Consider the following 26,967-nt stretch of genomic DNA (forward strand, 5'->3'; position numbering starts at 1 on the left):
CTAGGCTCTGGCCTCAGGGGTCCGCGCGGGCTCCTGCAGCTTGGGGCTGTGCGTGGCCAGGCCACAGCCGCGCCCTTGCTTGCCCTCTGGTGCGAGGTCCTGAAACCCTGCCGTGACCAGGTGTGTGATGGCGAGGGCAGCGTCCGCTGCAAGGCCTGCAGGACGGTCATACCTCACCCCCTGTTTTCCCAGTTGACCAAAACCTGCCATTTTACCCGAAGTATAAAGTAGAATCCGAGGTCTAAGAAGTGTCTCCTGGACATAAAGGTTCAGGCCACAGATGTGGGTCTGGACGAACCGGCCGCCCCGACTCCTGGACACATGGACTTTGCGCTGGTGTGGTCAGGGGATGACCCTCCGGAGCTGGGAAGTGGCCGCCTTGGGGGCTGGGACTGCGGGTTGGGGGGCGTACCCCGCCCTGCAGGACCTGGGACTAGGAAGGAGGCACAGGCCCTGGCCGAGGATCTGGCTTCTGGGGGAGGGTCGGCAGGGCGTGGTGGGCCACAGCCCAGAGGTCACTCTTCTCACTGTTGCCACAGCAGCGCTTGCGCGCATGTCAGTGCGCCACCAGAGCTGTCATCAGGACATCCCTGCCTTGCAGGTCACTACGTGGGCATGTCCTCAGATGCAGAGCGGCCTCCGTGATCTGCTTTACGCAGCCCGCGGCCACCCCGCATGGGTGCCGCTGGGGGCTGGGAGAGGAGAGCCGCCTGGGGCCTGGGGGTATCTGGCCCTACCTAACCAAACTGAGAGAATTAAAATGGGCCCTCAGGAAGGTCTCCAGCGGGGCTGGCTGCCTTGTTGCGTCCCCCGTGGTGTCTGCTTCCTGGAGGTGCTCCCCCTCCTGGCGGGTGGGTGTGGACGGAGCCTGGGCAGCTCCCGCCACTCCAAGCCGACAAGCGGTGCTGCCCTGTACCTTGAGCAGACCCCACCTGTCTGCATGCGCCCCACCGCCCGTGTGCGGCCCCCCACCCCCGCCAGTGACCTGAGATGGCCCCACAGCCGCTCACAAGCCCCTGACCTTGGAAGGACCAAGGGGGACTGCACTGGGGGGTGGGAGTCCCTCTAGCCAGGCTCCGGCCGGAAGTGGCGTGGGCATCTGCCCTCCCCGGAGGCCAGGGAGCATGGGGCTGTGCTGCAGCTGCCCCAAACAAACGCTGTGGCTGGAGGCAGGGACCGAGCGCCTGATGTGCGGTTTCCCGCAGCTGTAGGAGGCGCAAGGGCCGCGCACCACACACCCGTGCTCTTGTCACAGCGCTCACCCCAGGTCCTGTGCGGGGCCTGGGCCAGCACACGGCCTCTGCTCTGGGGGGTTGTGGTTTTTGGAGTCTGTGGGTTTGGAGAGTGGGGTCCTCAGGTTCACTCTGGGGATGGTGTCACCAGAGCTCCCGTTTCAGCGGCACCAGCGAGTTCCCAGGCGAGTTTCTCCACGAGACAGAGACGTTGGTTATATTTAAAGGGCAGGTTTATTAGGGACAGGGCCAGAAGAGTAAAGGACACTTGCATAGACACCAGCGGGCAGGAAGAGCTGCCCCGAAGGGACAGGTTTGCTGAGAGAGGCCTGCATGGTCACAGGCGGGTGGCCCTGAGGGGCAGTGAGGAGAAGTCCCGGCAGGTGCAGCTCACAGGCAGGGAGGAGGCTGCCGCCCTGCGGAGAAGAGAGTGGGTGAAAAGAGGCACCTGCATAGGCACAGGTGGGTGGAAGGACGGCTGCCCCGAGCCAGGGCAGAGACTGCACTGATAGAGTCTCCTGTTTGGGAGGGGTCACTCCTTGTGAGCCTCAGTTGGTTGCTGAGTTTGGAAAACTCTGCAGAATCTGAAGGGACCAGAGATTCCAGGATGGGCTCCATCTCCATGTCTTTCCCTTGGATGCGCCCCCGATACCTGCTTGGGTGTTATGCTTTGTGATCCAGGCGTCCGCGCTAAGGATGCTAGTTTCCGCAACTGTGTCGTCTGCGCCTAAGGACCTCGGTGTCCGTAGCCGTATCGATGGCTGTGCTAATCCCTTCCACCCCTGCCTTCTTGTGTGAGCCGGGTTTCTGGTCTTGTGGCGCCTGCTTTTCGTTTTTTTTTCTATTCTTGTCCTCCATCAGGGTCACGTCCCCAGAAGATCACGTGAGTGACCAGTGAACTCCCCAAGTGTGCCACGAACGTGTTGGACATTGGGGATGTGCTTCCCACCCCCCTCTCTCACATACCCCGGCACCCCCGCCCACTGCTGACACCAGGCGCTGACTGGCAGCCAAGGCTCACGCTTGGGTGGGCGGGGCTCCCTCTGAGGCCACACGTTAGCTGGCTGGCAGTCTGCCTGGCTCTGCAGCTGCTCCCCGCGTCCCTCCCATGCAGGACCCCCACCAGGGCTGGCCCCAGCTGAAACAGGACCAGCTGAAAATGGCTCCCTAGGCCATCCATCATGGCCCGGCCAGGAACAGGCCCGGCAGGCCCCTGGCTCGGTGTCCTGCTGTGGTCACTCACACATCTGGCCGCCTTCGGGGAGGTCAGGCTCAGAACACCCCCCCCCCCCGCCGTCCTTAATTATCCCCGACAAACAATGCCCGGCCGGATGCTGCTGCACAAACAGGAAAGAAGGCGCTGTGCTGGCTTCATCTTGTTCCACACGCCCCTGGGCAAAGGCCATTGGGTCCTGATGACCCAGGACATCTTGATTGTGGGGCTCCGGGTGTTTACAAGACACTGAGCACCTGCCGGAAGGAACTTTTCAGATCCTGGCACTCGGCCGGCCACCTTCCTGTGGACTGAACGCCCTAGTCTCCCACACACCTTCCTGGCCTGTGCCCACTCCCCCCCCCGGGTGCCCACGTCTCCCATGCGTCCACCCTCCCTCCCTGGGTGCACAGCGCCCAGCCGGGGCGTCTCTGTGCTGTGGGCAACCCTTCTCTTCCTGCCACGGCAGCTGCAGGCCCCCTGCCCACTGCCTGTCCAGCGCTCCTCACAACTGGCCACTGGCCAGGGATGCGTATGCGGGCAAGCATCTCTTCTCTGATGGAGTGCGTGGCCCTCTCACCGGGTAAAATCGCCTCCCTCGCAAGGGCTGCTGGCCATAAGCAAGGTGACCGCAGGGAGAGTGGACATCTAGGCCAAGCAGCCCAGCGCACCCCACCGCGCTCCAGGCCTGGCCCAGCCCAGCCTGACCCCAGGCCCTGCCTCCCCACCTGGCCCTGCCCCGCCGGGCCCTGCCCTGTGCCTCCGTTCAGAGAGCAGCTTCTGGCCGCCGTCCAGACTCCCTGCCCCACCCGCTTGCCGTCCTCCGGGAGGCCTCATGACCTCCTGACCAGGCCACGCCATGGAAGCATAGCTTAGTTACGGGATTATCTCTATCCTTGTTTAAACCTACAAACAGAAAACTGAGCCTTGCATTGGGAGTCAGTGTTTACACCTGTGGCCCGTGAGCCCTGTGGTGCCCCGTGTCCCCTGACCCGTCTGTCTTGTCCTCCTGGCAGCGTGTCTGTCACGTGCGTTGTGAGGATGTCAAATGCGTGGCCTCTGCACAGCAGGACTCCAGCATGCCCCCTCTGCCATCCGTGCCTGCTGGCTAGGCGAGGCCACAGGTCAGCAGGGGTCATTCTCAGCTCCTGTCATTCAGAGGAGACGTGTCTGCTGGAGGCCCCAGGTCCCAGCCCACACCTCAGCCTGTGCTGGCCACTGCCAGCAGAGAACCCACCCAGAGCGCGGGTTGGAGTGGGGAGGGTCTTTGCTGCGCAGGCAGCGCCAGTCCTGGGCCGGCATCCTGACTGGGCGGCACTGTGAGGATGGCCTGGGTCACCGAGACCTAGAGACCAGCTGTTTCAGGCCCAGACGTAGAATCGGCACAGAGGGTGGGGGGGTGCAGGGGGTGGCTGGCTCCAGACTGCCCCAAGCAAGTGGGTCTCTCCCCCACGCTGGTGGGCACCTCTGACCATGGCCTCTGCCAGGACCCACCGTGGCTGCCCCAGCTGGAGGCGCCAGATGCAGGAGACGGCACAGGGGTGGCCTGTGCCTGCCGACGCCTGGCGGAACGGGTGGGCCGAGGTCCCTGAGGGGCTTCCTCTGACGTCCACGCCAGCCCTTCTGGGCCAGTGGCCCCCACTCCCTTTTCTTCTGGAGAAGCCGGCGTGGGCGGGTGTCCCCTGCGGCCCTGTTTCCGCGGCCCCAGCCCGGCAGAAGGCACGTGTTTCTGGCGGAGGCTCCGGCACATCTGGAAGCTCCCCACAGGGGACCACGGCCGAGGGAGGCTGCACATCGCTGTTGGCCAAGGCCAAAGAAAAGTATTTTTCCAGCTTGGGTTGGAGGGAAGCGGTTCAAGCCGCCCACGCAAAACTTTCACATGACGGCCCGAGAAGACTCTTCCCAGCACGGGTCCCTGCCGTCCGAGCCTGCTGCTGCAGGGGGAGGGGAGAAGCTTGTCCTCCACTGCCAGGCTTCTGCCACACGAAGACGGACAGGGCCCCGGAACTGCCAGAATGTGGCTCCCTGGGCCCGGGCAAGGAGCATCAGAGCCCGGGAGGCTGTGGTGGTTGTTAAATCACCATCTCCACCTCCAACACCATCACCACCTCCACCATCACCACCTCCACCATTGTAACTAAAATCTCTTGCTGACTATTGAGTAGCTTCAGGCCCATGGAGGGGCAGCTGACCCCAAAGAGGACTCAGACTCAGCAAGAAGTGACCAGTGATCAGAAAGGTTCCACCTGGAGCCTCCTCCAACGCTGGCCTGGGGGAGTTTGCCCTCACCTTGGCCTTCCAAATGCTCCCAGTGCTCCACATCGCCCACTGCAGTGCTGGGGCAGGCTCTCTCCCAGCTGCACCGTGCAGCCCCTCCCGGCCCCAGATGCCCGCACGTGGCATGTTCTGGGAGCAGGAGCTGAGAGGCCTGCTCTGTGCCGGCCCTTCTCACAGTTGAGAGCAGAACTGACGAGCCCAACCGTCTTTGCTCACGCTGCCTCTGTCAAAACCCCGTCTGTGGACCTCCTCATGGTGCAGCTCAGGGCAGCACCAGGGTGGGGCACAGGAAGGGACCAGGGCATGAGGGGTCACCGTGTCCAGAGACTCCCAACACGGACCGTCAGGGCTGAGCTGGCTGCACCGGAGCCCGCGGGTGCAGGCCCCTCCCCCGAAACCGAGTGCCGAGGCTGCTAGAAAGGGCTTTGGACCTGGGGCAGAGTGTCCTGTTGGGCAGCGGGGTGACTGAGTGACTGGCGGCACCCCAAAATACTCCAGGGCAAGGGTCTCACCACATGCAGAGGGCAGGGCTGAGGCCGGGCGGGAACGGGGAGCCCTCTTCTTTCTTGGGTGTGGACCCAAGAAGAGGACCAGGGAGGGCAGAGGAAGGAGACAGGAAGCAACCCCAGCTCCAGGAGGTGCCACAGGCAAGACACACACAGGCGGCCGATGCCCTGGCCTCCAGGGACGCACCTGTGGTTGGCCCTGGGGTGGCCGCCAGGCAGTGTGGTCCTGGGAAGAGGGTTTGCCCTCTGGTGTGGGCAGGGGCAGCTGGTGCAGGGCGGGCTGCGGGCTCAGCCCGCACAGGAGGGAGCCAGAGGGTCCAGACTTGTCCACACACACCCGGGATCCACCTCAGCCCTTAACCCACAGGCGGGCGAGGCCAGGCTTGGGGAGCCCACTGGCATGACAGCCCCCCACTCCATCCAAGCCAAATCTCTTCAGGAAGGAGCCTTGCACACAACGTGGGTCACCATCGGGGTGGGAGCCAGCGGGCCCCCGAGATGCACTGCTGTCCTGCTCCTGCTGCAGGCTGGGGGTTGGGAGGGGGAGGAGAAATAAGCCGCCCGGTCAGCTCCTGATGGCCGAGATCCTGTCCCGAGCTGGACCTGGCCAGCCCGCTCCTCCCTCCCCCCACCCCCGGAGGAAGATCCAAGGGAAACCGGAATTGGGAGAAAATCCAAGGGAGCCGTTCTCCTGTGGGGTGGTCTGCAGGCCTGCCTGTTCCCTGCAGCACTAGCGCCCCCTGGGGGCAGATCCTTGAGGTGCTGGCAGGCACCAGGGCCAGCCAGCCACCGTCCAACTGCTGGCCAGCGCGGCCAAAGCTGGCTGCCCTGGAGGCCTGTCCTTTGCTGTCTCCCTCCACGGTCGCTTAAAGGCACGTCAGGCTGAGGGGCTGTCCTGGGAGGTCCCTGCGGGCTGGGCTGTGCCCAGGGAGCAGGAATGCGCATCCATGGACCCCGCCTGCCCAGGCGCCCCTGGCCACAGGTCGATGGCCAGTTCTCCAAGCGTCCTGCCGGCACACGCGCTCAGCCAGTGTGCACGCCCGCACGAGCCTGCTCTCCCGCCTCCACCGCCCTGAGGCCCTGAACTCTCGCGGTAGGTGGGGTGCTGACCCGGCCCCGGTGGCGCTGGCACCAGGCTCCGGGAGCTGACCGCGTCTTCTGGCTCAGCCAGTGGCGGCCATCAGAGACAAGAAGGGACACAGCTGGGCCTTTATTTGTTAAAGTCTCAGGCTGAGGACTTGCTGGAGCGCATGCACAGGGTCCTGGTGGGTGGGACACTGTGATCCGTGGGCTCCCGCCCCCCGTGTCTGGGCAGCCTTCCGGGGACAGGATGGCAGCGGCCTGAGGCGGCTGGGAATGCCAGCGGGGACGCCGGAGCAGAGTGGGGCTGGAGACCCTCAGGCTGGTCCTGCAGGACAGAAAGCGCTGATGGGACCCTGGCCAGGCTTCCCTGCCCTGCTCCCCAACACCCACCTCCACCCAGGGCCCCAGGACGGCCCGGCAGCTCTGAGCAGTGGGACATCAAACATCAAGGCCCAGGGCAGAGAAGGGCCCAGTGTCACACACCGGGGCTAGGCGTGCCGAGTCTAGATGGAGGGCTCCTCCCCTGTGGGGTAAATGAGTGTCAGGCTTTCCCGCCCTCCTGCCAGCAGGATCGATGGTGGATCCCTGCGGTCCTGCACGCAAGCCTGACGGCGAGACCTGGAGTGGGGTGTGGGCATGTGTAGGTGGGCGCACCTGGGCTGAGACTGGTTTTATAAGGGCGGCATCACAGGGGTGCCAGCAGAGCAGGAGAGAGAGAACGAGGCCACGAGAGATGCCGGAGAGCAAATGTAGGGTAAGTGAAAAAGTATCAGGCTTCCCCGCCCTCCCGCCATCAGCACTGATGAGGGATCCCTGCGGTCCTGCACGCGGGCCTGAGGGCGGCCCCTGGAGCGGGGTGTGGGCATGCGTTGGTGGGCGCACCTGGGCTGAGACGGGGCTTACAAGGGCGGCGCCACGGAACCAAGAACCAGGAACAAGCGAAAGGGCAGAGAACGGAGCCAGAAGAGACAACAGCAGAAGGAAAGAGAAGCAGGGGAGAGAAGGAGACATGAGAGACGCCGGAGAACCCAGAGACAGGAAGACTCCCTGGGGACTGGGAGCCCGCCAGCCCCGGCCCCCAGCCCCCTGCCTGCCGGGTACCTGGTAAAATGGCAAGAAAAGCCTGAAAAGCCACCAAAGGCTCCAGGACCCTCCTTTAACCATCTGCTGGGATCGCGGAGACCCTGCTCTGCGCCTTCCTGCTGGCGCTACACCCCCTGCAGCCTCCCGTGCTTTTTAATCTCATCGTGAAGGCTGACATTTTCTTCATGCCTCCCGCTACTGCCCCTCGGTCTTCAGCTGCGCGCAGAGGGGCCGGGCCCGGGGGCTGCCCCGGCTCTGAGCCCCTCCACAGGGGGCCTGGCTGCACCTTCCTGTCCACTCTTCTGTGCTTTCCGCCAGGTGGGCAGACCTGGGTCGTCAGCCCCATAAACACCATTCGTGGGGGAAGGAGCAGGAAGACGCCAGGACGTGACTGCCAAAGGCAAGGTGTTTCCCTGCCCCTGCCGCCCCAGCCCCCCACAACCCCTGCCCTCCAGGCCCTGCTGTGCTCCACCTCCCAGCCCCTCCCAATCCCCCCCCACCCTCCCACCCCCCTCAGGCTCAGCTGCACACCAAGTGCCGCGGGGCGGCGAGGAGGAGGGACACACCTGCCTGCCGGGGGCTCTGGACGGGACCCCCGGTGGGCGGCTCGGCCCTCTTGGCGTCGTCTGCACCCCCCAGGGTCAGCGCCTGTCCCCCGGTCTCCAAGGCCAGCAGTGCGGCTGCTCCATCAGAGCGCCTGTGGGTTCAAGGAGCCGCGTGAGGAGGCCCTCTGGACAGGGCCCTGCCCACCGCCTGCCGCAGCTGCCAGCTGGGCCCCAGGCCGGCGCCCTGCTCCTCCTCGCGGGCACGGAGGCCACTGCAGGCCGTCGGGAGGCTGGCAGGTCCGCGTGCAGAGCGCACGCTCGTGGCCCGAGACCAGCCCCACACGGGTCGGGACTGGGATGGGTGAGCTGCCCTCACAGAGCGAGCCGCAGGCTGGCGCTGGACCCCGTAGGGAGCTGCGGGCTGGGCGCCCTGCCCAGCACTCCAGTGGGGACACTGCACAGACAGAGCCGTTGTGGGGTGTGGGGCGGGCCCCGCGGGGCAGCCATCCTGGCAGAGTCAGGCCTCCCTCCATCCTCCCAGCCCACGAGGGTCGCCCGCCCAGTCTGCCCTGAGGGAGGGTGAGGAGTGGGTGATGCCCTCCTCTCTGAGATGCCCTCTGAGCAGCCTCCCTGGTGCCAAGCGCAGGACCCAGGGCTGCTCCGCGCCCGCTGACCCCCGCCCAGCACCTCCTGCCCTCCACTCAGCAGGCAACACAGGGAGCTCCCTGATGGGGCAGCTCTGGAGACCTTGGCTTTGGGTGCGAATAACCTCTTCAGAGAAAGGAAGCGCATGCGACCAGCCTTGGGTGCGGGCAGGGCAGCCCGAAGTCCAGGCAGCGGGGTGGGGGCAGAGGGCAGGGCACTCACCGCCTGCAGAGGGTTATCCAGGTGGCAGCCGCCAGGCCGCAGACCAGCAGGGTGCCCAGCACCAGGGAGACCAGGGCCGCCTTGGGGAGCCGCCTGGAGTCTGGAGCAGAGAGCAGCAGTCAGCGGGCTGCGGCCCTGGCCCCTCCCAGCCCGAGCTGCATGTGCACGCAGACTGGGCAGTTGGGGCGTGAGAGGGGGCAGCAGAGGCCTGCGCCCTTGCCCATGGCCCTCACCCCAGCGTCCGGCCCGGCTCACCCACACAGGTCCTCCCGTCCTCGCCCGGTGCGCTGGGGTCCGAGCACATGCAGCGGAAGCCGCCCTGGATGTTCGGGCAGCGCACCGACGGGGGGCGGGGCACGCAGGCTGCATCTCTGCACTGGTCCCCGTCTGCAGAGAGCGGGCGGCCGGCGGTGGGGTGGGGTGGGGGGGTGGGCCAGTGGGGGGATGTGAGGACATGGGGGGGTTGAGGACGTGGGGGCAGCCATTTAAGCAAGTGCAGTGACTGACCTTTGCACACGGGGCACTGGGGCGCCCATCCGTGGGGGGTGCAGGCCACCTGCTCGGGGCTCTGCAGCTCAAAGCCGGGGCGGCAGGAGCACACCAGCGCCCGCTGGCCCTGCTCCTGGCAGAGCATGATGTCCCCATCGTCCACGCCACCGGGGAGGCCACAGGCGTCCTCTGCAGGGGCGAAGGCCAGGTGCGGTCAGCGCCCTACGCCCCTCCTCTCGGCACCCGGGGTGGGCCCGGGCAGGAAACTGCGGTACCTGCAGGCAGGGCCTCCTTCCAGGCCTCTAGGTCCAGGCCTGGGATGCGCTCACAGGGCGTGAAGTCCTCGGGGAACCGCCCGACACGGAAGGCGTCCACGGGCACGTGGGGCAGCCCCGTGTTGTCGCAGATGAGCCTGGACAGGGAGTAGCGCCGCAGAGCCCGCCTCTGGGCCTCCGTGAACACGCCGTCCTTCTCCCACCAAAACCTGTGGGCAGCCGGGTCAGGCCCGCTGCCCTCTGCAGGCCCAGGCGTCCCTCCAGGCCCGGTGCCCAGACCCCGCGGTGGGCGGTGTCACCAGGCCTGAGCAGGAGGGACTGGGCTCCCACTGCTGCTCCTGGCCGTAGGCGGGACAGCACAGGACCCCTGGTGTGTCCCACCCTGGGGTGGCCATGGGTGCTGTCCCAGGAGGGCGAACGCCTCCCAGGAGATCGTAGCCCCCGCCCCGCCCTGTCTTGTTAGCCAGGGCGACTGCGGGGTGGGAGGGGCCGGTGTCTGGGGGGGCTGCCAGTGTCTGGAGGGCTGCCAGTGTCTGGGGGGCTGTCAGTGTCAGGGGGTACTGCTGGTGTCTGGGGGCTGCTGGTGTCAGGGGGGCTGCTGGTGTCTGGGGGAGTTGGTATCTGGGATCAGCCACTGAGGGGCAGCCCCAGGGCCATCTGGTCCCCAGCCTAAGGCATCACATGTCACCGTTGGCTCAGGGTCCAGGAGCCTGGCTGCTGGGGAGCCCTCCGGCCCACACCCTGCAGCATGGCCAGGAGCCCCACTTGGTGCGGCTTGGCTGGGCCTCAGCCCCCCGTGAGTGGGTGCGTCTGGCTGCTCTGCCTGTTGTGCGAGTGACTGGAAGCCGCCACGTCGCAGCTGCAGAGACTGTGGTGAGAAGAACCAACTGCTGGGCCACAGGGCCCCGGGGCTGGGTGTGGTGGGGCCGGGCAGCCGCGGGGCCCACAGTGGGGGTGCTAGCCACCTACCGGTCCCCGTCCCTCAGTGCCTTCATCTGCCTTCCAATGATGCAGGCAAACAGGGGCCCCGTCCGGGCTCCGGGGAGGGCACGCTCGGCCAGGCCGCCCAGCCATACGTCCACGTTGTCAGGGTCCCCATACAGGGCGAGCATGCGGGCAGCCATGCGTCCGCTGCCCATGGCGGCCTGCAGGGCGGCCAGGCTCCGCAGTCTGGGCAGGCCGCAGAACTCCCTCCACGCGTTGTACCCTGCGGGACAGGCACCTTCGCGGTCTGATGGCCTGGTCCCGGCCACCATCCCCGGGGACAGTCCAGCGAGGGCCAGTGCGATCGGCCACCCCCTGCCCCTGGAGCTCAGCCTGCTCCCTGCAGACTGGGGCCTCATCGTGAGCTTGCTCAGAGACACTGCGTCCAGCTGGGGCCCTGTCATGCCGCCATGCATGAGGCAAGCAGAGGGATACCCCCACACACGCATGCGTGCACATGGAGAAGGGCATGAAAGCGTCCTACCCGCCTGGCCAGTGGCTTCTCCCCTCCCCACCGGCTGGGGCTCCTCACGCCTGGCCCTTGAGCCTTGTCGGCCTGTCCTCCCGAGCGGTACCAGCCTGGCTCCTGCACTGTCCCAGCTCCCTGCTGTGGGCCTCCCTGTGGCCCCCCTCTTGGTCGGGGGCTCCCCCCAACAGGTGCTCCTTCCCCCTCAGGCAGGGACATGGCCTCAGCGGGGGGGGAGCGGGGGGGAGGCCTTGACAGTGGATATTTCTAGGGGCTCTCCTGGCAAGCCTGTTGGGACAGTTAAACTGGAAGAGCCCTCCGCGTCTTTCCTCTTGCCTGCATCATTGGAGGCCAGCACCCCCACTGTGGGCCCCGCGGCTGCCCAGCCCCACCAACCCAGCCCCGGGGCCCTGTAGCCCAGCAGGGAGGGGCCGCCCAGGCGGGGGGCGCCCCGGGCCCCCATGTTGGCCAGGGGAGTTTCAACTTCACAGAGTTGTCCCCACTCAGTCACATCACAGACAAGACCCAGCGTCTGAGAGCACAGCCGCCGGATTCACTGACCCCCCGGGGCCCGTAGCATGGGGTGTGGGGCCCGGGGGTCTGGCGTTCTGGAGCGTGGTTTCTGGGGGTCTGGGGTGTGGGGTCTGGACGCTACTTCTGGGAATATTCACTGAAAGGACGCCCTCGTGTTCAGGGGAGTCAAAACTCCAGGTATGAACTGAACCGAGAGCTGAGCTGAGGGGTGCTGTGTCCACTGCAGAGAGGACCAGCTGTGCTGCAGAGTGGGGGAGACCCCAGCCCGGAGTCTGGAGGGCCAGGGGGAAGGAGGGGCCTGGCGCCCTGGGCTGGGGGGAAGCTTGCTCACTGGCTCCTGCTGCGGGGGAAGGGAGGGACGGAATGTCAGGGGGATATGGGCAGGGGCCGGAGCTCAGGGAGGGAGAAAAGGGGCGGCTGCTCTGGCCCAGGCCGAGGCTGGGCACACGCTCTGGGGAGCAAAGGCCCCGGCACGTTTCAGGAGGGGCTGAGGTCAGCCCACCTGGCAGGCCATGGTCCCGGCCCCTCTGGAGGTTGAGGGATGCCAGGTCCAAGGTGTCCGGGCCGGGCAGCACGAAGAGGTGCTCGGTCAGCTCCTCGCTCACCAGCTGGTCCTGCAGCTGCCGCTTGGCGGGCCTGGCGAGAAGGCCCCGCACCAGGGGGTCCAGTCCTCCTGGGGAATCAGGGGGCAGGCTGGAGCAGCCCCTCAGCTCCTGCCCATGGTTCCTGGCTCCCAGAGTGGCCAGTCGGACTCCGAGGGGCTGGCTCCAGGCCACCAGGCTTGGGGGCTGCTGGGGACACACAGGTGCGCCCCTGTCCCCTTTCCAGCAGCAGAAATGCCACAAAGAAAGGTTTGCCAAGCCCGAGGTTGAGAACAGGAAAAGTAAGACGGCTCAGCTCAGGAGGCAGTGGCCAGCCAGGGATGCCCCACCCCCAGGCCAGCCCCAGCCCCCCTGTAAGCAGACCAAGCTGCTTCTCAGCCCCGTTTCATGGAGCAGCCCACCAATTACATGACTCCTGGAGAGGCCACCTTCTGAGGCTCTAGCGTGTCCAGACAGAGGTGGGGGGCACAGAAGTGATGGGGGCATGAGCCGTGTGTGTGTGTGAGGGGGGGTGCTGCCTCTGCTCTGGCAGGGGCCTGTGCCAAGCTGCAGAGACCTGCCCCATGCCCACCTGAGGAGCCATTTCGCCTTGAAAGGGTTCGGGTGCATTTATTTCCCAAAGGTGTCCACCCCATGGGCGCCAAAGGCAGGGCGGGGGGAGGGAGAGAGGAGGGGCAGCTCCACCCAGAGCCAAGGCCGCCCACCACTGCTGCCCACACACCTTCCGCGATGAGCCTCCAAGGGCTGAAGAAGGCATCGCGCAGAGGCAGCCCCGGCAGGTCGGGGTGCTCCTGGAAGCGGGCGTCCAGCCTCCTGACCAATGGGTGGACCGTGGCATGGCCAAAGCGGAAGGCGGCAGTGGAGAACACGTTGGACACGGTGGGGTCCACGGTGGGGTCGTACCCCTGGTAGCGGCCCACGTGCTGCCCAAAGGCCTCAGGGCCCAGGATTTTGGGGATATAGTCCCGCAGAGTGATGATCTGGAGGGTGGAGAAGACACGTGAGCCCTTGGGCCTGCCTCGGTGCAAGAAGCACCTGCCCTGGGGGCCCCCCACCAGCACAGAGGGGGACCCGCCCTGGGGACCCAGGGCTGCTGAGCTGGCTGGAGCCTGGCGCTGGGGTTGGCCACGGAGGTCGGGACAAGAGCCTGCCTGGGACAGCCACCCTCGGGGCTCCCGAGCCAATGTGGACACGGGGACTAAAGGGCGACGGAGGGTGGAGGGCAGCGGCTGCCCAGGGCCAGCTAGTGTGCCCCAGCAGTGAGGGAGCAGCACGTCTCCAGATGGAAGAGCTCGCCCAACCCCACCGGATGCAGCGCCACAGAAGCACCAGCCACCACCCGGTGCCCCAAGTCCTCGGGCGCGGCCAGACCCCTTCCGGTCTGCTGAACCCGCTCGCTCTAGAACATCATGCAGGAGGTCTGGGGCTCTCCTTGGCTCCAAAACATGGACTCACCAGCATGGCAGCCGACCCATCTGGGAGGCAGCTTGAGGACTGGCCGGCCTGTGGAGCCCACAGTGGCCTGGGCCTGCTGTTGGGCTGGGGAAGTGGGGGCTCTGGGGAAAGTCACCCCAGCCCGGGGGTGGGAGCAGTCGCTGGGACCCAGGAGCCAGGACCAGGGCTCAGCGGCTGCAGGTCAGCTCCGGTGGGCCCAGGCCCGTGGGCCCGGGGCATCCGCACGCCCAGCCCCGCGCGGCACGCGCACCTGGTGCAGGGCGCCCACGAGCTTGCGCGCCTCCTGGTAGGTGGTGTCCGCGCTCCAGTGCGCGTTGAGGGCCTTGAGCGCCGCGGCCAGGCGGTTGTGCTCGCGCAGCCAGAGCGTGTGCAGCGCGGCCAGCGACGGGACCTCGGTGGCGCGGCCGTCCCCCGCCAGGAAGCAGGGGCCGCGGGCCCCCGCGGGGGCGCCGGGCGGGGGCGCGCAGGCGGCGGGCGCGCCGGGCGGCGCGAAGGGCAGGTAAGCGCGGCCGGCGTCCTGGTGGTGCGCGTTGACCCGGAGCAGCCCCGCGGCGCTCGTCCAGTCCCGCAGCCGCTCCTCGGAGGCCGGCGAGCTGCCGTACACGGTGGACGCGTCCAGGAAGGAGGTCAGGCCGTTCATCTGCTGGCGCGGGCTCGCCCGGGACAGGTTGCCCAGCAAGGCGCCTTGGCTCCCGCGTACGCAGGCAGGCGGCAGAGCGGTAGAAGGGCAGACACCCCGGACCCCCGCCGGGAGAGGCGTTGCTGGGGAGCTGCAGAAGGGAGATGGCCGTTAGAAGGTTCTGGACGCCCTGTTGAGAGACACTAGGAGCTCTAGGCTCCCCATCGCCTGAGCACCAGTGTCTGCTGCCCAGTCCTCTCTGGGCTAGTCTGGGCCACCCTCCCCCATGGGTCACCTGCTGGCCAGAGGCAGACCCCTGCCCCTGTGGCTCCTGGACTTGCAAAGTCCCCCCTCCTGCCTCCCCTGGACCCCCCACTGTCTGGCAGCCTCTGACTTTGGAAGAGCTGACCCCCTCTCTCTGGAGACACAGGGCTCCCTCAAGAGCAGGAGGGGCGGGGGCTGGGGGGCCTGGGCTTCACCCTCCAGGTGAGGTCCTGGCTGTGGCTCAGTCAGCTCCCCCAGGGCCTCCCGCATGACAGCCCCAATCCCTGGTTGGGCTACACCTGCAGGTGCTGGAGAGGGACCAGGCGAGTGCAGGGGCACACGTGGCCCCACCCAGAGCCTCCCGTCAGGGCTGCAGAGACCCAGAGAGGGGCCTCAGGGGAGCCCCAAGCTGATGCATCCTGAGAGTGAGCAGCTGCCTGCTCCAGGCACCTCTGTGGGCCTGGAGAATAGAGGAGCCCCCGAGCAAGAGGGGCCGCTGGGGAGGCTCCAGTGGGGCAGGAGGAGACACAGGTGGGCGGGCGGGTCCCCAATCACAGCCCACACCTGGCCCTGCACACCGGCCGGCCAGTGGCCTGCAGCTGCAGGGGGGAGGGCGCTGCAGCTGGACAGGTCCAGTGAACAGGCTGGGGCCGTGTGTCCCTGGGGCCTGGACGCTGGCCCTCAGCCAGTCGGGAGGGGCGCGCCAAGGGGGCGGCCACAGGCACTGAATGGACCAGGCAGAACCATGCTGGCCCCAGCCGCTTTTCGGAAATCAGGGGAAGATTATCTTGCATTCAGCAAAGTCTAAGCAGCAAAGGCTTTCCTCTGAAAATCCAGTCTCTAAATCACTTTCATGAGACAGAGAAAAGGAGCAAAGTAGGGAGCTTCCGGATTCAGTGAAAGGACAATGAAATAAGCCAAAAGAAAACAAATTTTAAAAAGGCAAGACAAAAATCACTAAAGAGGAAAGATGTGATGGAAGGGAACCCACCAACCTACATTTCACAAGCCTGGACAAAGGAGATTGACTCGAAACAAATGTGGGGGTGGCGGGGCCAGTGGGACAGGAGAGCAGCCACTGCCCACACTCTGGAGACCTGCTTGAGAAGGGCGCCCGGCCTCTGGCAGGCAGAGGAGGCTGTGCCAGGGGTGGTGGCCAAGAGGGCCGCGGGGCAGGGGCGGTGCTGGCATGCCCGCCGGGCAGTGGGTTCTTCTGGACATCGCCTGAGAGCTCAGAGACCTGAGGGTGGGGGCACAGCCCGCAGGGAAGGGGTGGCAGGCGAGGTCGCAGGGACCCCGCAGGCTGGAGGACCCTCCCCACGCGGTCACACGCTGTGTCGGCGCCTGACACGGAGGACGCCACGCACTCTCGGCCATCCCCAGGCGCCAGCATTGGAACAGGGGGCCGCAAACACTCCGCGGGATGTGATAAGCCCCGCTCCACGAAATGGGGGTCACACCCACCATTATCACTTAACACTACCTACAGAATTGAAAAAACTTTGGTTAGACGAAGGGCCAGAAACTAAAACAAGAACTGGTAAAATTATTAGAAGAGAAAGTCAAATTTTAGAGTCATATAATCATCTCTTGTACCTGATAAGTTAGATGCCTACAAATAGCTACAAATCCTGGAAAATTAATAAAATTACTGGCAAAGAATCTTCACAATCCTGGAAAAGTGCATAAGCCCCCCCGCCCCGGTTTTTTCTTTCTTCCCTAGTGAAGTAGCCAAAATGGCAATAGAGAAAAATTCCTTTTACAACAGCAACAACTTTAACAAGATTACCTGTATAAATTTAGCAAAAAAGATTATATGAGCTACAGAAGAAATTATAAAACATCACTAAAAAAACACAGGAAAATCTGGAAAAAAAAAAAAAAAAGGTCAGTTCTCTTCAAATGAATGCATGTGTATCCATTAAATGCGATTCCAGTTAGAAACAACTAGTACTTTTCCTTTTTGAAACGCTTACATTCAGCTTAGGGTTTACCTGAATAAATTCCATCACTTTACTCCTCCTTTGTAAGTTATGTCGGAGAAGCACAGTGATGCCAGGTGACCCCAACGGGCAGCGGAGCAGCCTGCCGCCTGGGCCTTGGATCTAGAGTTTTCATCCCAGGACAGAGAAATAGGTGGGTGATGGAAGTGGGGGGCCCAGAACTGGGCCCCACTGATTTGTGAAAAGTGTTATTTAAATTAGAAAAGAAGGCTGAAACGGCTGGCCAGCCACGGAATGAGAAGAGCCACCGTTTTACGTCAAACTGGATGAAGGGAGGCGCTGGCCGCTGTGCAGGAGGGCCCGGCCGAGCAGTCATGTGAAAAAGAAACATAAAAACAAAAATAAATACATATGAAAGATAAAAAATGGGTAGGCTCACAAAGTGCCTAATTTACTTTAAAATCAGAAAAAAACCTTTGGAGGCAAGGAAAATGCTGCTGCGCTGTTAGGGGACCCCCTGGGGGGCAGCGGCGCTGACCAGCTTTTCGTGTTCTTCCTCTTCTAAAGAGAAGGAGTCACGTCCCCTGCAGGGTGAGGGCCGCGCCCATGGAGCCGCGAGCGCGGAGTCTCGGGGCTCTGGGGACGCCCCCCACCCCCACCCGCCCCCCAGCCTGCGCGCGGAGCAGTCGGCCTCAGAGTGTTTCGGGCCTCAGTTTGCGCGGACGGGACGGGGCCGCGGAGCCGGCGACCTGGGGGCTCCGAGCACGAGCCGGGCTGGGCGGCGGCTCCACGGGCGCTGGACTGGCGTGGGGAGGCGCGAGGCCCCCAGGCCTCCCCAGCGCGGCCCCAGCACCCCCCCCCCACCCCGGCGCGCCCCAGCCCCCGGGACGCCGCGCACGTGCGAGCCAGGGCTGCCGGCAGGGCCCGGGCACGGCCCGCTGGGTCGGTGGCCGGCGTCCAGCCGCCCTCCTGGATGGGGAAGCAGGGGCTCCCGTGGGCGCAGGTGCGCCGGCAGCCGGCCGCCCGCCTGGATGGGGAAGCAGGGGCTCCCGTGGGCGCAGGTGCGCCGGCAGCCGGCCGCCCGCCTGGATGGGAAGCAGGGGCTCCCGTGGGCGCAGGTGCGCCGGCAGCCGGCCGCCCGCCTGGATGGGGAAGCAGGGGCTCCCGTGGGCGCAGGTGCGCCGGCAGCCGGGCCGCCCGCCTGGATGGGGAAGCAGGGGCTCCCGTGGGCGCAGGTGCGCCGGCAGCCGGCCGCCCGCCTGGATGGGGAAGCAGGGGCTCCCGTGGGCGCAGGTGCGCCGGCAGCCGGCCGCCCGCCTGGATGGGGAAGCAGGGGCTCCCGTGGGCGCAGGTGCGCCGGCAGCCGGCCGCCCACCTGGATGGGGAAGCAGGGGCTCCTGTGGGCGCAGGTGCGCCGGCAGCCGGGCCCGCCCCCGAAGGCCGCGGCGCTGGCGCTCTGCGGCGTGAAGGCGACGTCGTGGCTGATGTACTGGCCCCACGCGGTCAGCAGGTCGGCGTACTGGCCGTCCTCGGTCACCGCCTCGTTGGGGACCTGGACGAGCTCCCGGCTCACGCGGCGGACCTGCGGGGAGAGCAGCGCGGCTTGCGGCGGGCGCGGGCGGGCGGGCGGGCGGGCGCCCCGGAGGCAGCGGGGGCCCACCGCCGACCGGGGCGCAGTGACCGGGTGCCTTGGCCCGCAACTCAGCCTCCTCAGCTGTAAGGGATGCTGAAGGTGATTTTTCAGAGCTACAGTGTGAACTAAATGGAGACACTCAGAAAACATCAGTTTAGTACCAGGTAGGCCATGGCGGAGGGGGCGGGGGGCTCGGGGGCGGGCTCGGGGGCGGGGCCGGGCTGGGGCGGGGCGGGCTCGGGGCGGGCGGGGGCTCGGGCGGGGGGGCGGGCTCGGGGCGGGGCCGGGCTCAGGGGCGGGGCCAAGGCCCAGGGGGTGGTACCCGGGTCCAGGGGCGCAGCCTCCCCCAGGGGACAGAATCAGCCCCGAGGGTGGGACCGAGGCCTCTGAGCCGGGGCCAGTGCCCGCCGGGGCCGGCTGCGTCGGCACAGGGCCCAACTCCAGTGGCTGCGCTGCGAGGTGCTGACCGGGGGCAGCGGGAAGCCGTTGTGCAGGAAGCCGGGGTTCCAGCCTCGGGGCTCGCCGACGGCGTCCTCGTAGGCGGGAGGAAGCCACCTGGCCAGGGCGGTGTTGGCGGCTCCCCACCTGGGGTGGGCTCTGGGCGGGAGGAGCGCCGCGTGAGGCGGGAGGAGGGGCGGGCTGCACGCGGGGCTCCCTCGGCCTCGCTTAGGGTGGGGTCTCCCGCGGGGCGCGCAGCCTGCGGTGCCCAGAGGCCTCCTGTGGCCTGTGGCCCTCCAGCCTCGTGGGCCTGCCTTCCACTGCCCCCGGCTCCGGACACCACCAAGCCCGCGGCAGCTGCACCAGCTGCGCAGGCAGGGCGCGGGGTCTCCACTCCTTCAAGGGCCCAGGGTGGCCGCTGACCCTGGAGGGTGGGAGCCCGCGCTGCGCCCAGCCCCCCTGGCCTGCCTGCTCTGCGGCTGCCTGTCTGTGGGCGGCCGGCTCTTGGGAAATGGCCAACCTGCTGACCCCCAGGCGAGCTGTGGTCAGGGGACAGCCCTGATTTCCCGTGACCCTGTCGCCCCCACTCCAGGCCCCTCCCTGCCCTCCCCCCACCCACAGGCCTGACCTGAAGCCACCAGGTTTCTGGCCCAGGCAGGAGAGCCCCAGTGGGTCAGTGGGGAGTTTAGAGATCAAAATGCTTCTCTGCTCTTCCAGTGTTTCAAACTACACATTGGCACGTTTTGGGGTCACATAGGACAAGCTTGAGGTCACATAGGAAGATTGTGCCTCCCCAAGAAAGGGGCTCAGTGTGGAATCTCAGGGACCAGAGCTGCCATTTGGGGCCATGGCGGGCCGCCCTGCACACCATGAGGCTGACCCACCTTCTCCCTGTCCTTGCAGATGACCCGCACCTGGGTCCCGTTGAGGGTGTGTCTGTCCCGTGTGGCCCCACCCCTCCCCGCCCACCCCTCTGGGCTGAGAGGATGGAGGGCTGGCGGTCAGGCTCAGCCCAGAGCCGTGGCTGCGACACCAGTCAGCCTCAGTGGGGTGCTTCCGTGAAGTGCATCCCTGCTTGGGAGAGAGGCAGGTGCTGGCCTAGTCCTGACCTGTCACTAAAACCTGGGGCCAGAGTGAGAGGCCAGGGGTTGTGGGGCTGGGCTGCAGACCCAGGGGAGAGGCCCCTCAGAGAAGCAGGCGCTTGGGAGGCTCAGGGGCGTCCACGCGGGAGCTTGCCTGGGGCAAAGCGGAAGGAGATGGAATGCCCATGTGCAGAGAGACCCTGTGCTCCTGACTGGACACGGGCCCAGGGTATCAGGCAGGTGACGGAGTTAGGCCACCAGGGGTGGGATCCCCCCATCTCCCCGCCAGAAGGGTGTAGGGGTGGGGAGCCCAGGGTTGGGTGGGGCTGGTCCTCACCTGTTGTTGCAGGCCCCTGTGATCAGCCGGTACTTGTCTGCCAGGCAGGTGTCTGGGCATTTTGGGGGGCGCATGTACGGCAGGCACCCTGACAGATTTGCGATCATGGTCAGCATATCTTCTGACCAAGTGTCTGGAAAAAGCCCAAACCACACACTGTTACTTTGCTTCTCACAGTGTGAGCTGGCGGCAAGAAGCTCTGCCTTCTGGAAGCTTCTGGAAGCCCAGCTCCCATGTCCGGAGCTCCAGGGTGTGTAGCTAGCCTCAGTTTTGCTTTGTGATCTTGCGCCCGAGGGTTGCGGGGAGGGCTGGGGGCCCCAGGCCACGGCTTGGGCCGTCAGTCACACGTGCAGCGGCCAGGCCAGGCCAGGCCAGGCTGCCAGAGCCAGCGGCCAGTGGTCTGGCTGGGACACGTCCTCCTGAAGAGGCCCTCTTTCTCCTGACTGCCAGCTCCTCCCTGCTGGGAAGAGGGGCTCACTCCCTGCTCAGCAGCCACAGCAGGATGCTCTTGTCTCTCAGCAGGGCGACATTTCTGCCCTGAGATGGCCCTTACATCTCAAAGCTGCGAGCGAGTAGCCGGACACTGCTGGGCGGGCGGGTGGGCAATGTTTTGCTCAGGCCCGCAGGGCCACACCCAGCTACCTGTGCGGGCAGCCCCGAGGGACAGCAGTGGCCCCGGCCTTTCTGCACACAGCAGGCTCCCAAAGGGCCACTGATCTGTGCTGGGGACGGGGTGGGTCACCGGCCACACTGCCTTCCTGATGCCTGAACGTGCCCTCGGGCTGTGCTGCTGCCAAGAACAGGAAACATCCTAGGGGACGGCTCTTAATTTGGCCTCTTGGCCTGGCCCCAAGTGCTACCGCCCCCAGGGCCCAGGCCATGGCACTGAGCCTGGCCCCAGCAGACCCGGGACCCATCCTCAGACACGTTTTGGTGGCGTGGCCACAGGCTCTGAAAGAAAACTCACTTCTGACGCGTCTCCGGTTGTGTGAAGCGGTGGTGTGCATTCAGGCCCGCACACCCACCACTCTGGCCCAGCCCAGTCTGTCTTTCTCAGGCTGTGTAACTGGAATCAAGGTAGTGCACCGAGCGGAGGGCTCGGAGGCCGGGGTCTTGAGGCGCCACACTAGGCAGCTCGCCTGAGAGGGCATCCCTGGGCCCACCGCAGTGCAGACCCCTGGTGCCTGCCGGCCTCGCCCTGGCTCTCCGCTGCAGCCCGCCCTGGGCCCACACCCCTCACGCCCAACTTGAGCGAGGCCCCGAGGGTGGTGGCGACACCTCGGTGAGCGGTGGGGGCTGTGCGTGGCCCCGTCTGCGTTTGTGGGTGATGCCCAGAGGTCAGCCAGGCGCTGGGGCTGCGTCTCTGTCACTGTACCCAAAGGCTGCGCCGGGGCGAGCTGGTTTTGAAGCGCAGAGGAACAGCTATTTCCCAGAGTAACAAAACTCTGTGACTATTTATTTTTGGGAGAAGGTGAGGTCTCCTCCTGGCTGGAGCGGGCGAGAGGCCGGTGTGGGCAGGGGAGGGGGCAGGGCCTGTGGCCTCCCTCAGGGCCGAGCGGGGGCAACAGGGACACGCAGACCAGGCCAGACAAGCCTGCAATCTGACTGCGGAGCTGGGCCTGGAGGTGGTGGGTGGGGAGCACGGGCCGGGCTGCGTGGAGGGTGCTGGCCTGGAGGGGTGTGAGCCTGAGCCCCTCAGACACACGGCGTTGTAGAGCCCCGCAGCCCCCATGAAAGCAGCACAGCAGACATATTTGAAAACTTTAAAGAAAACAGGCAGAGTAGAAGGCTGCCCCCGTCCTCCGGGCCAGCGGGAGGGGTAGATTCTGTCCCCGCAGGGCTGTGGGGCGGGGGGGGGGGGAGGGAGCTCACCTGTGGGGGCCCCGGGCTGCCCCAGCCCCGGGGGATGCGCCCCCTCAGGGCCTGCAGCGCCGCCTGCATGATCTCTGCCACGCGGGAGGCAGCCCAGCTTGCGGGCTCAGGGCTCTTGGCGAAGGCCAGGAGCTGGGACGGAGATGTGACCGCCCTTCTCTGGATGTTCCTGTGGCGGGAAGAGGAGTAAGGTGTGTCTTCCGGCTGCTGCGGCAAGTGCTTACAGACCCGGGGCGGCCAGTGGTGCCTGGTGGGGCAGGGTGGGTATAGGCCCGAGATGACCCTGGGGCTGACCAGGAGATGTGCAGATTCTGTCCACGCAGAGCGCAGGAACTGCCAGGTGTGACCTTTGATGACCTTCTTGCTTAGCCTGCTGGAGGCCCATGTGGCCCCAGCAGAGATGGCCTGAGGCGCGTCTCAGAGACGAGACCGGAGCCTCCCCACCCGCCCCAGAGTCCACTGCCCCTACCTCTGCATGGTCCTGTGGATGGCACTGTCCACAAGCAGCCTGCTCTCCTCCACGATGCGGGCCACCTGCGATTCGTCTGTGCTCCCTGCAGAACGAAGTGGACACAGGCTGCCGCGGCGTCCAGCCACTCTGTGCTGTCGGCGCAGCCCACGTGGAGAGGCTCATGGGCTGTGCAGGTGGCTGTGGGGCCTGGGCCAGCCGCCACCTCCACCCCCTCGGCTGCTCCCCCAGCCTCCGAGGAGGCCAGGACCCCCTATGGCGTGCCCCCCCCCTCAGCCTGGCTCCTCTGTCCTTATCTGCAAATGCCCCCAGGTGGCTGTGGGGGGATGGGGGGGCAGCCACAAGCCAGTGCAGAGGCCAGGGACCCTGGTGCTTTCAAACCAGCCCCTCCTTCAGGTCTGCAAACTGACTTCCAGAGTGTCAGCCACCCAGCCTCTAGCCCAGAGGCCCTGCCACCACCCGAGCCCTGGGGGTGCCCTCTGGGAGGTCACCTCCTGTGGTCACAGGGGAGGGGAGAGTGGCCCTACAGGCTGCTGACCTTCTTGGGTGGAGTGACTGGCTCCTGCCTATGCAGACAGGTGCCGCATCTGTGAGTGACCAGGCCCGGCCCAACCGGCTTTAAATCGTGTCACTTGTGCCACCTGCACACTCTCCCGGTGTCTCCACTTGCCAGAGGGGGAGGGAAGTAGTGTCCTGCACCAGGCTCCAGGGCAGTGCAGCTCATGGGCCAGTGGGAGCGAGCGTGTTTGGTCAGGGCTAGGAGTTTGTGGGGATGTTGGGCCCCTCTGGCATGTCCTCAGGACGACGGGGCTCCCCACGGTCACTGTGGGGGTCCTGTCTGCTCACACTCCTGCCTGCTCCCACCCCAGTGTGACCCTGGGAGGCCGTGACCCCGGGAGGTGTCCACTTCGGCTTCAGTAAAGCCCGGGATGTCGGAGTGCTATCTTACCAGCACAGGAGCAGTGCACCATCACTCCAACATGCGTATGTGACTTTCTCACCTGAATCTGTGACCCCAACTCCAGAAAACACATCACAGAAGTTACCATGAAATGGTTTTGTAGTAAAAGACGAAGCAAACGTTCTCCCTAAAATTTGCCTTCATAAATATGAGCAAGTGAAATCAGAATGTTGTAGTGTGTGAGCAGAGAAAGTTCAGTTCTTTCCAGAGAGAGTTGTATTTTCACCCTCTGAACTCAAGAATTATCCTTTTCTTGTAAATGGTAACAGAACACACCCGTGGGGCTTGCCCCTGCTGTGGTGGCCACAGGCTCGCTGTGCGTGGACAAGACACGAGGCCACTTACCCCAGTGGAGGCCCCGACCTGTCCAGGAGGACGAGAAGCAGCTGAGGACTCCGGCGACAGCCAGCACGATCGCCAGGGCCACCGGCACCCGCATCCTGGGGGACAGAGGGCAGCATCAGGCGGCCCCATATGGGGACGTGCCCCCAGCTGCCAAGGAGTGCCTCCAGGCCAAGGAGTGCGCCACCCCAGACCCCTGCACCTCCCATGGCTCCTAGGCCGGCTACTGGATGGCAGGCCCTCCCGCTGGCGTCATGGCCCCCAGCTGGTCCGGCACTGCCACCTCCATTCATCAACACAGGGTCGGAAATAAACCCAGTCCCATAACAGGCCCACGGAGAGGATGGTGGGAATGCGACTTGCGCCTGTGGGAAGTGAAGCTCCCCCTGCGTGTGGCGGTTTGTCAACCAGTTATTTTCTCTGCTCACAAAACAGCCCTGAGTTAGAGCTGACACAGCAGACTCTGCCCGTGCCGCCCCCTCTCATCTCAGCTACTCAGGGCTACTCAGCTGTGAGGGGGACAGAGGCTCAGCAGTGGCCACCGGGCAGGGCCCTGTGACCATGTCATGTCTGTCCTTGCTGGGAGGGCACCACCAGGCCAGTGTGCTGGCCACGCTGCCCCAGCACCCTGGACAGCCTTCAGCCCGGCTCCCCTTGGGAAACGCAGTCAGAAGTGGGTGACCCACCTTCTCTCCTCAGCCTCCAGGAGCTGGCGGGATGGAGCACCTCTGCGGCCACCTCCTCCAATGTGAGCCTCAGCCTTGCCCTGGCCCAGCCACCCAGCCCAGCCATGCTCCAGCGCCCACTCCAGGGCGGACGTCCTGTCCCGCCCATGCTCCAGTGCCCACTAGAGGGCAGACATCCTGTCCCGGCCACGCTCCGTTGCCCACTCCAGGGCAGTAGATGTGGCTCCGTCCTGGGGGAGCCGGCTCAATGGACACTGGGTGGGGGTGTGTGTGGGAGGGTTCTCATTCAGTCCAAGTCACACCTTGAGCCCAGGGGAGAAAGGAAAAGTGTGGTTTTCCTGTGGAAACAAGTGAAATCAACACAAACACTTGCATTTTCTCTTACCTTCCCAATCCCGTCTATCCATGTGAGGAAGAGGTGAAATGCAGCAGGGAGGCAGGGAAGACCTCAGCTAAAAACTATGACAAGGAAAATTTAAGAGAATTCAGATTTTCTGCATGGAAAATGATCTTAATTTTTAAATGACGGAGCCACATCTACTGCCCTGAAGGTGAAGCTGGAAATGAGGTCAGAACTTTCCCCAGAGAAAATCAGAATCGCATAGGCAGAGCATCCTGGGGAGGCATCCAGGGCTGCTTGTTGCCTAGACCAGGGCCTGTGCCTCAGCAGAGGGCAGGTGGGAGGGGGCCCTGCAGGGCTGCGGGCAGGGCGGGCGCTGTCCCTGGTGCTGAAGCCCTGGGACTAGCGGAGCTGAAGCCTGTTCTGCCACTCGTTCAACAGGAAGCCATCCTTCCTGCGTCCACTGACTCATCAGTGCCTGCCCAGCATCCACTACAGAGGACAGATGCATCAAAGCTCCTGCAGTCATGGGGTTCACACATAAGTGATAGAGAGTCCACCTTCTGAAGTCCAGGTCCCAGACCTCAGAAAGTGCCTTTATTTGGGAGTGGGGTGTTAGAAGATGAAATTAGTGGAGGCCACACGGCAGTAGGGTGACCCTGACCCAACAGGCCTTACTTATAGGCGACGGTGGACACATCAGACTCACAGGAGGAACAGGCTGTGGGAGGCATTTCTGAAGGGGAGGGAGGCCAAAGGCCGTCTGCAGCCGTGGGGAGCTGGGGAGCTGGGGCCAAGCCTGGGGTGTCTCCCCAACCATGAAGGAGCCCACCCCTGCACCTTGGGCTGCTGAAGACTGGGGGTGGGGGTGGGGAGTGGCCTTCAAGAGCATTGCTTCCTAACGGCGGCCCCAGAGGGGTTTCCTGATTCGGGCAGGAGATGGGGGTGAGGTAGGCGGTGGGTGAGAGGAGTCCCATCTTGAGGGCTCCCCTCTTGCTCACCTGCTCTGGGCCTCACGTTATCACCCCTCTCACATTACACCTCAAACTCAAATTTCTGACCCTTCACTTCTGTGAGATTTAAAAATGAAAATGCCAAATACAAAGAAACTTTAAAAATTCGGGTCAATGTGTTTTAGATTTTCAACATGGAACATGGTAACCAATTAGAAAGTTGGGCCTGGCACCAGGGCAGATCCAATCCTAATGTCCGTCAGAATTCCAAATTGATGTGCTCATTGATGCCAGAGCAGATTTAAACTAGATGAACAGCAGTGCTGTTCTCTCTCCCTGGGCCTCCACCATAAGCCTTTTTATCAGTGGTGGCAGTTGCGCCTCAGAGCCCTTTTAGGCAACTGTGGACTTCCTGGATCATGGCGTGGACCAATCAGCTGTGAGCCATGAGCTGATTGGTGCTAAATGGCCCAATCAGACTTTTGTTACCAGGACCCGCCTCCCACAAGTCAGTGGTGGCAGTGGCTCCTCAGAGCCCTTTTATGTGAGGCGCACTTCCTGGATTGTGGAATGGACCAATCAGGAGCTATGGGCTGATGGGTAAACGGTCCAATCAGCCACAGGATTGAAAAGTGGTCCAATCAGACGTGGGGGCGGGCACCCTGAGGGAGGATATAAGCCAGGGCGGAAGGTGCCAAAGGCAGAGAGGACACCGGCCCTTGAAAAGCAGCGGACGGGTCCAGCCTCTTAAGAGAGAGGGAGCGCCGCGCCGGACAGCTGCCGCCGGAGGAGGGGAGGCGGCCAAGGACTCTGCGGGGCGGGGCCTCGTTCTGCCTCAGAAGTCACCTCAGGGGAGCCAGAGGCCCAGCCTGGCGCCCTGGAGCGGCCGGTGCGGCGTCGCGCGGCCTCTCCCTGCAGCCGTGACACGGGCGTCCCCGACCCGCCTCGGGGCCCGCGGCAGCCGTCAGCGACGCTCCCCGCGGAGGCGGCTTGGCGAGGCCCCGCGAGCGCCCGCCCCCGCCCGGGAGGGGGACCCGGCGGCCGCCCCGGGCCGGGCCCTGCAGTCGGCGGGCGGCGGCTGTCCCCGGCCTGGCCTCTGTCGCCGGCGCAGGCCCTCCCGTGGGTGCTGTGCGGCCGCGGCCCTCGGGTGGGTGTCGGGCCTTTTGGCAGCTCTTGTCTCAGAGCCCGGGCAGGTGGGCGGCGGATCCATCCGATTGCCCCTATTTCAAAACCCCAGATCCGCTTACCCTCCTCAGTGGAAAGCAAGTTCGCGAACAGAGCAGAAAGCAGGGCCTCCCTGGGGGCGCAGGGGTCAGTCTCAACCACGAGGCTGGCCGCAGCCGCAGCTGCAGAGCCCGATCCCCGCCGGGGAGCTGCCCACAGGGCGCAGGAGACCCTCCTGCCCCCCGCTGTCCCT

The 26,967-nt window shown here is 65.1% G+C and overlaps 1 protein-coding gene across 1 annotated transcript; it reads right to left on the reverse strand.

Moving 5' to 3' along the window:
- Positions 1-26,386, reverse strand: TPO (thyroid peroxidase). Its single transcript, XM_037526912.2, is given in 18 exon segments — positions 1-146; positions 7,961-8,091; positions 8,807-8,906; positions 9,062-9,193; positions 9,314-9,484; positions 9,571-9,779; positions 10,540-10,777; positions 12,057-12,227; positions 12,878-13,136; positions 13,862-14,317; positions 14,319-14,381; positions 17,813-18,019; positions 18,538-18,667; positions 19,928-20,060; positions 21,820-21,968; positions 22,269-22,353; positions 23,575-23,669; positions 24,643-26,386. Coding segments are annotated over 17 exon segments (2,874 nt in total). The 5' UTR covers position 23,669; positions 24,643-26,386.
- Between the last annotated feature and the right edge of the window lie 581 nt (positions 26,387-26,967).

The sequence above is a fragment of the Talpa occidentalis genome, unplaced genomic scaffold, assembly GCF_014898055.3.
Source record: "Talpa occidentalis isolate TD23 unplaced genomic scaffold, MPIMG_talOcc4v2.1 talOcc4.5, whole genome shotgun sequence".
NCBI classification, from domain to species: domain Eukaryota; kingdom Metazoa; phylum Chordata; class Mammalia; order Eulipotyphla; family Talpidae; genus Talpa; species Talpa occidentalis.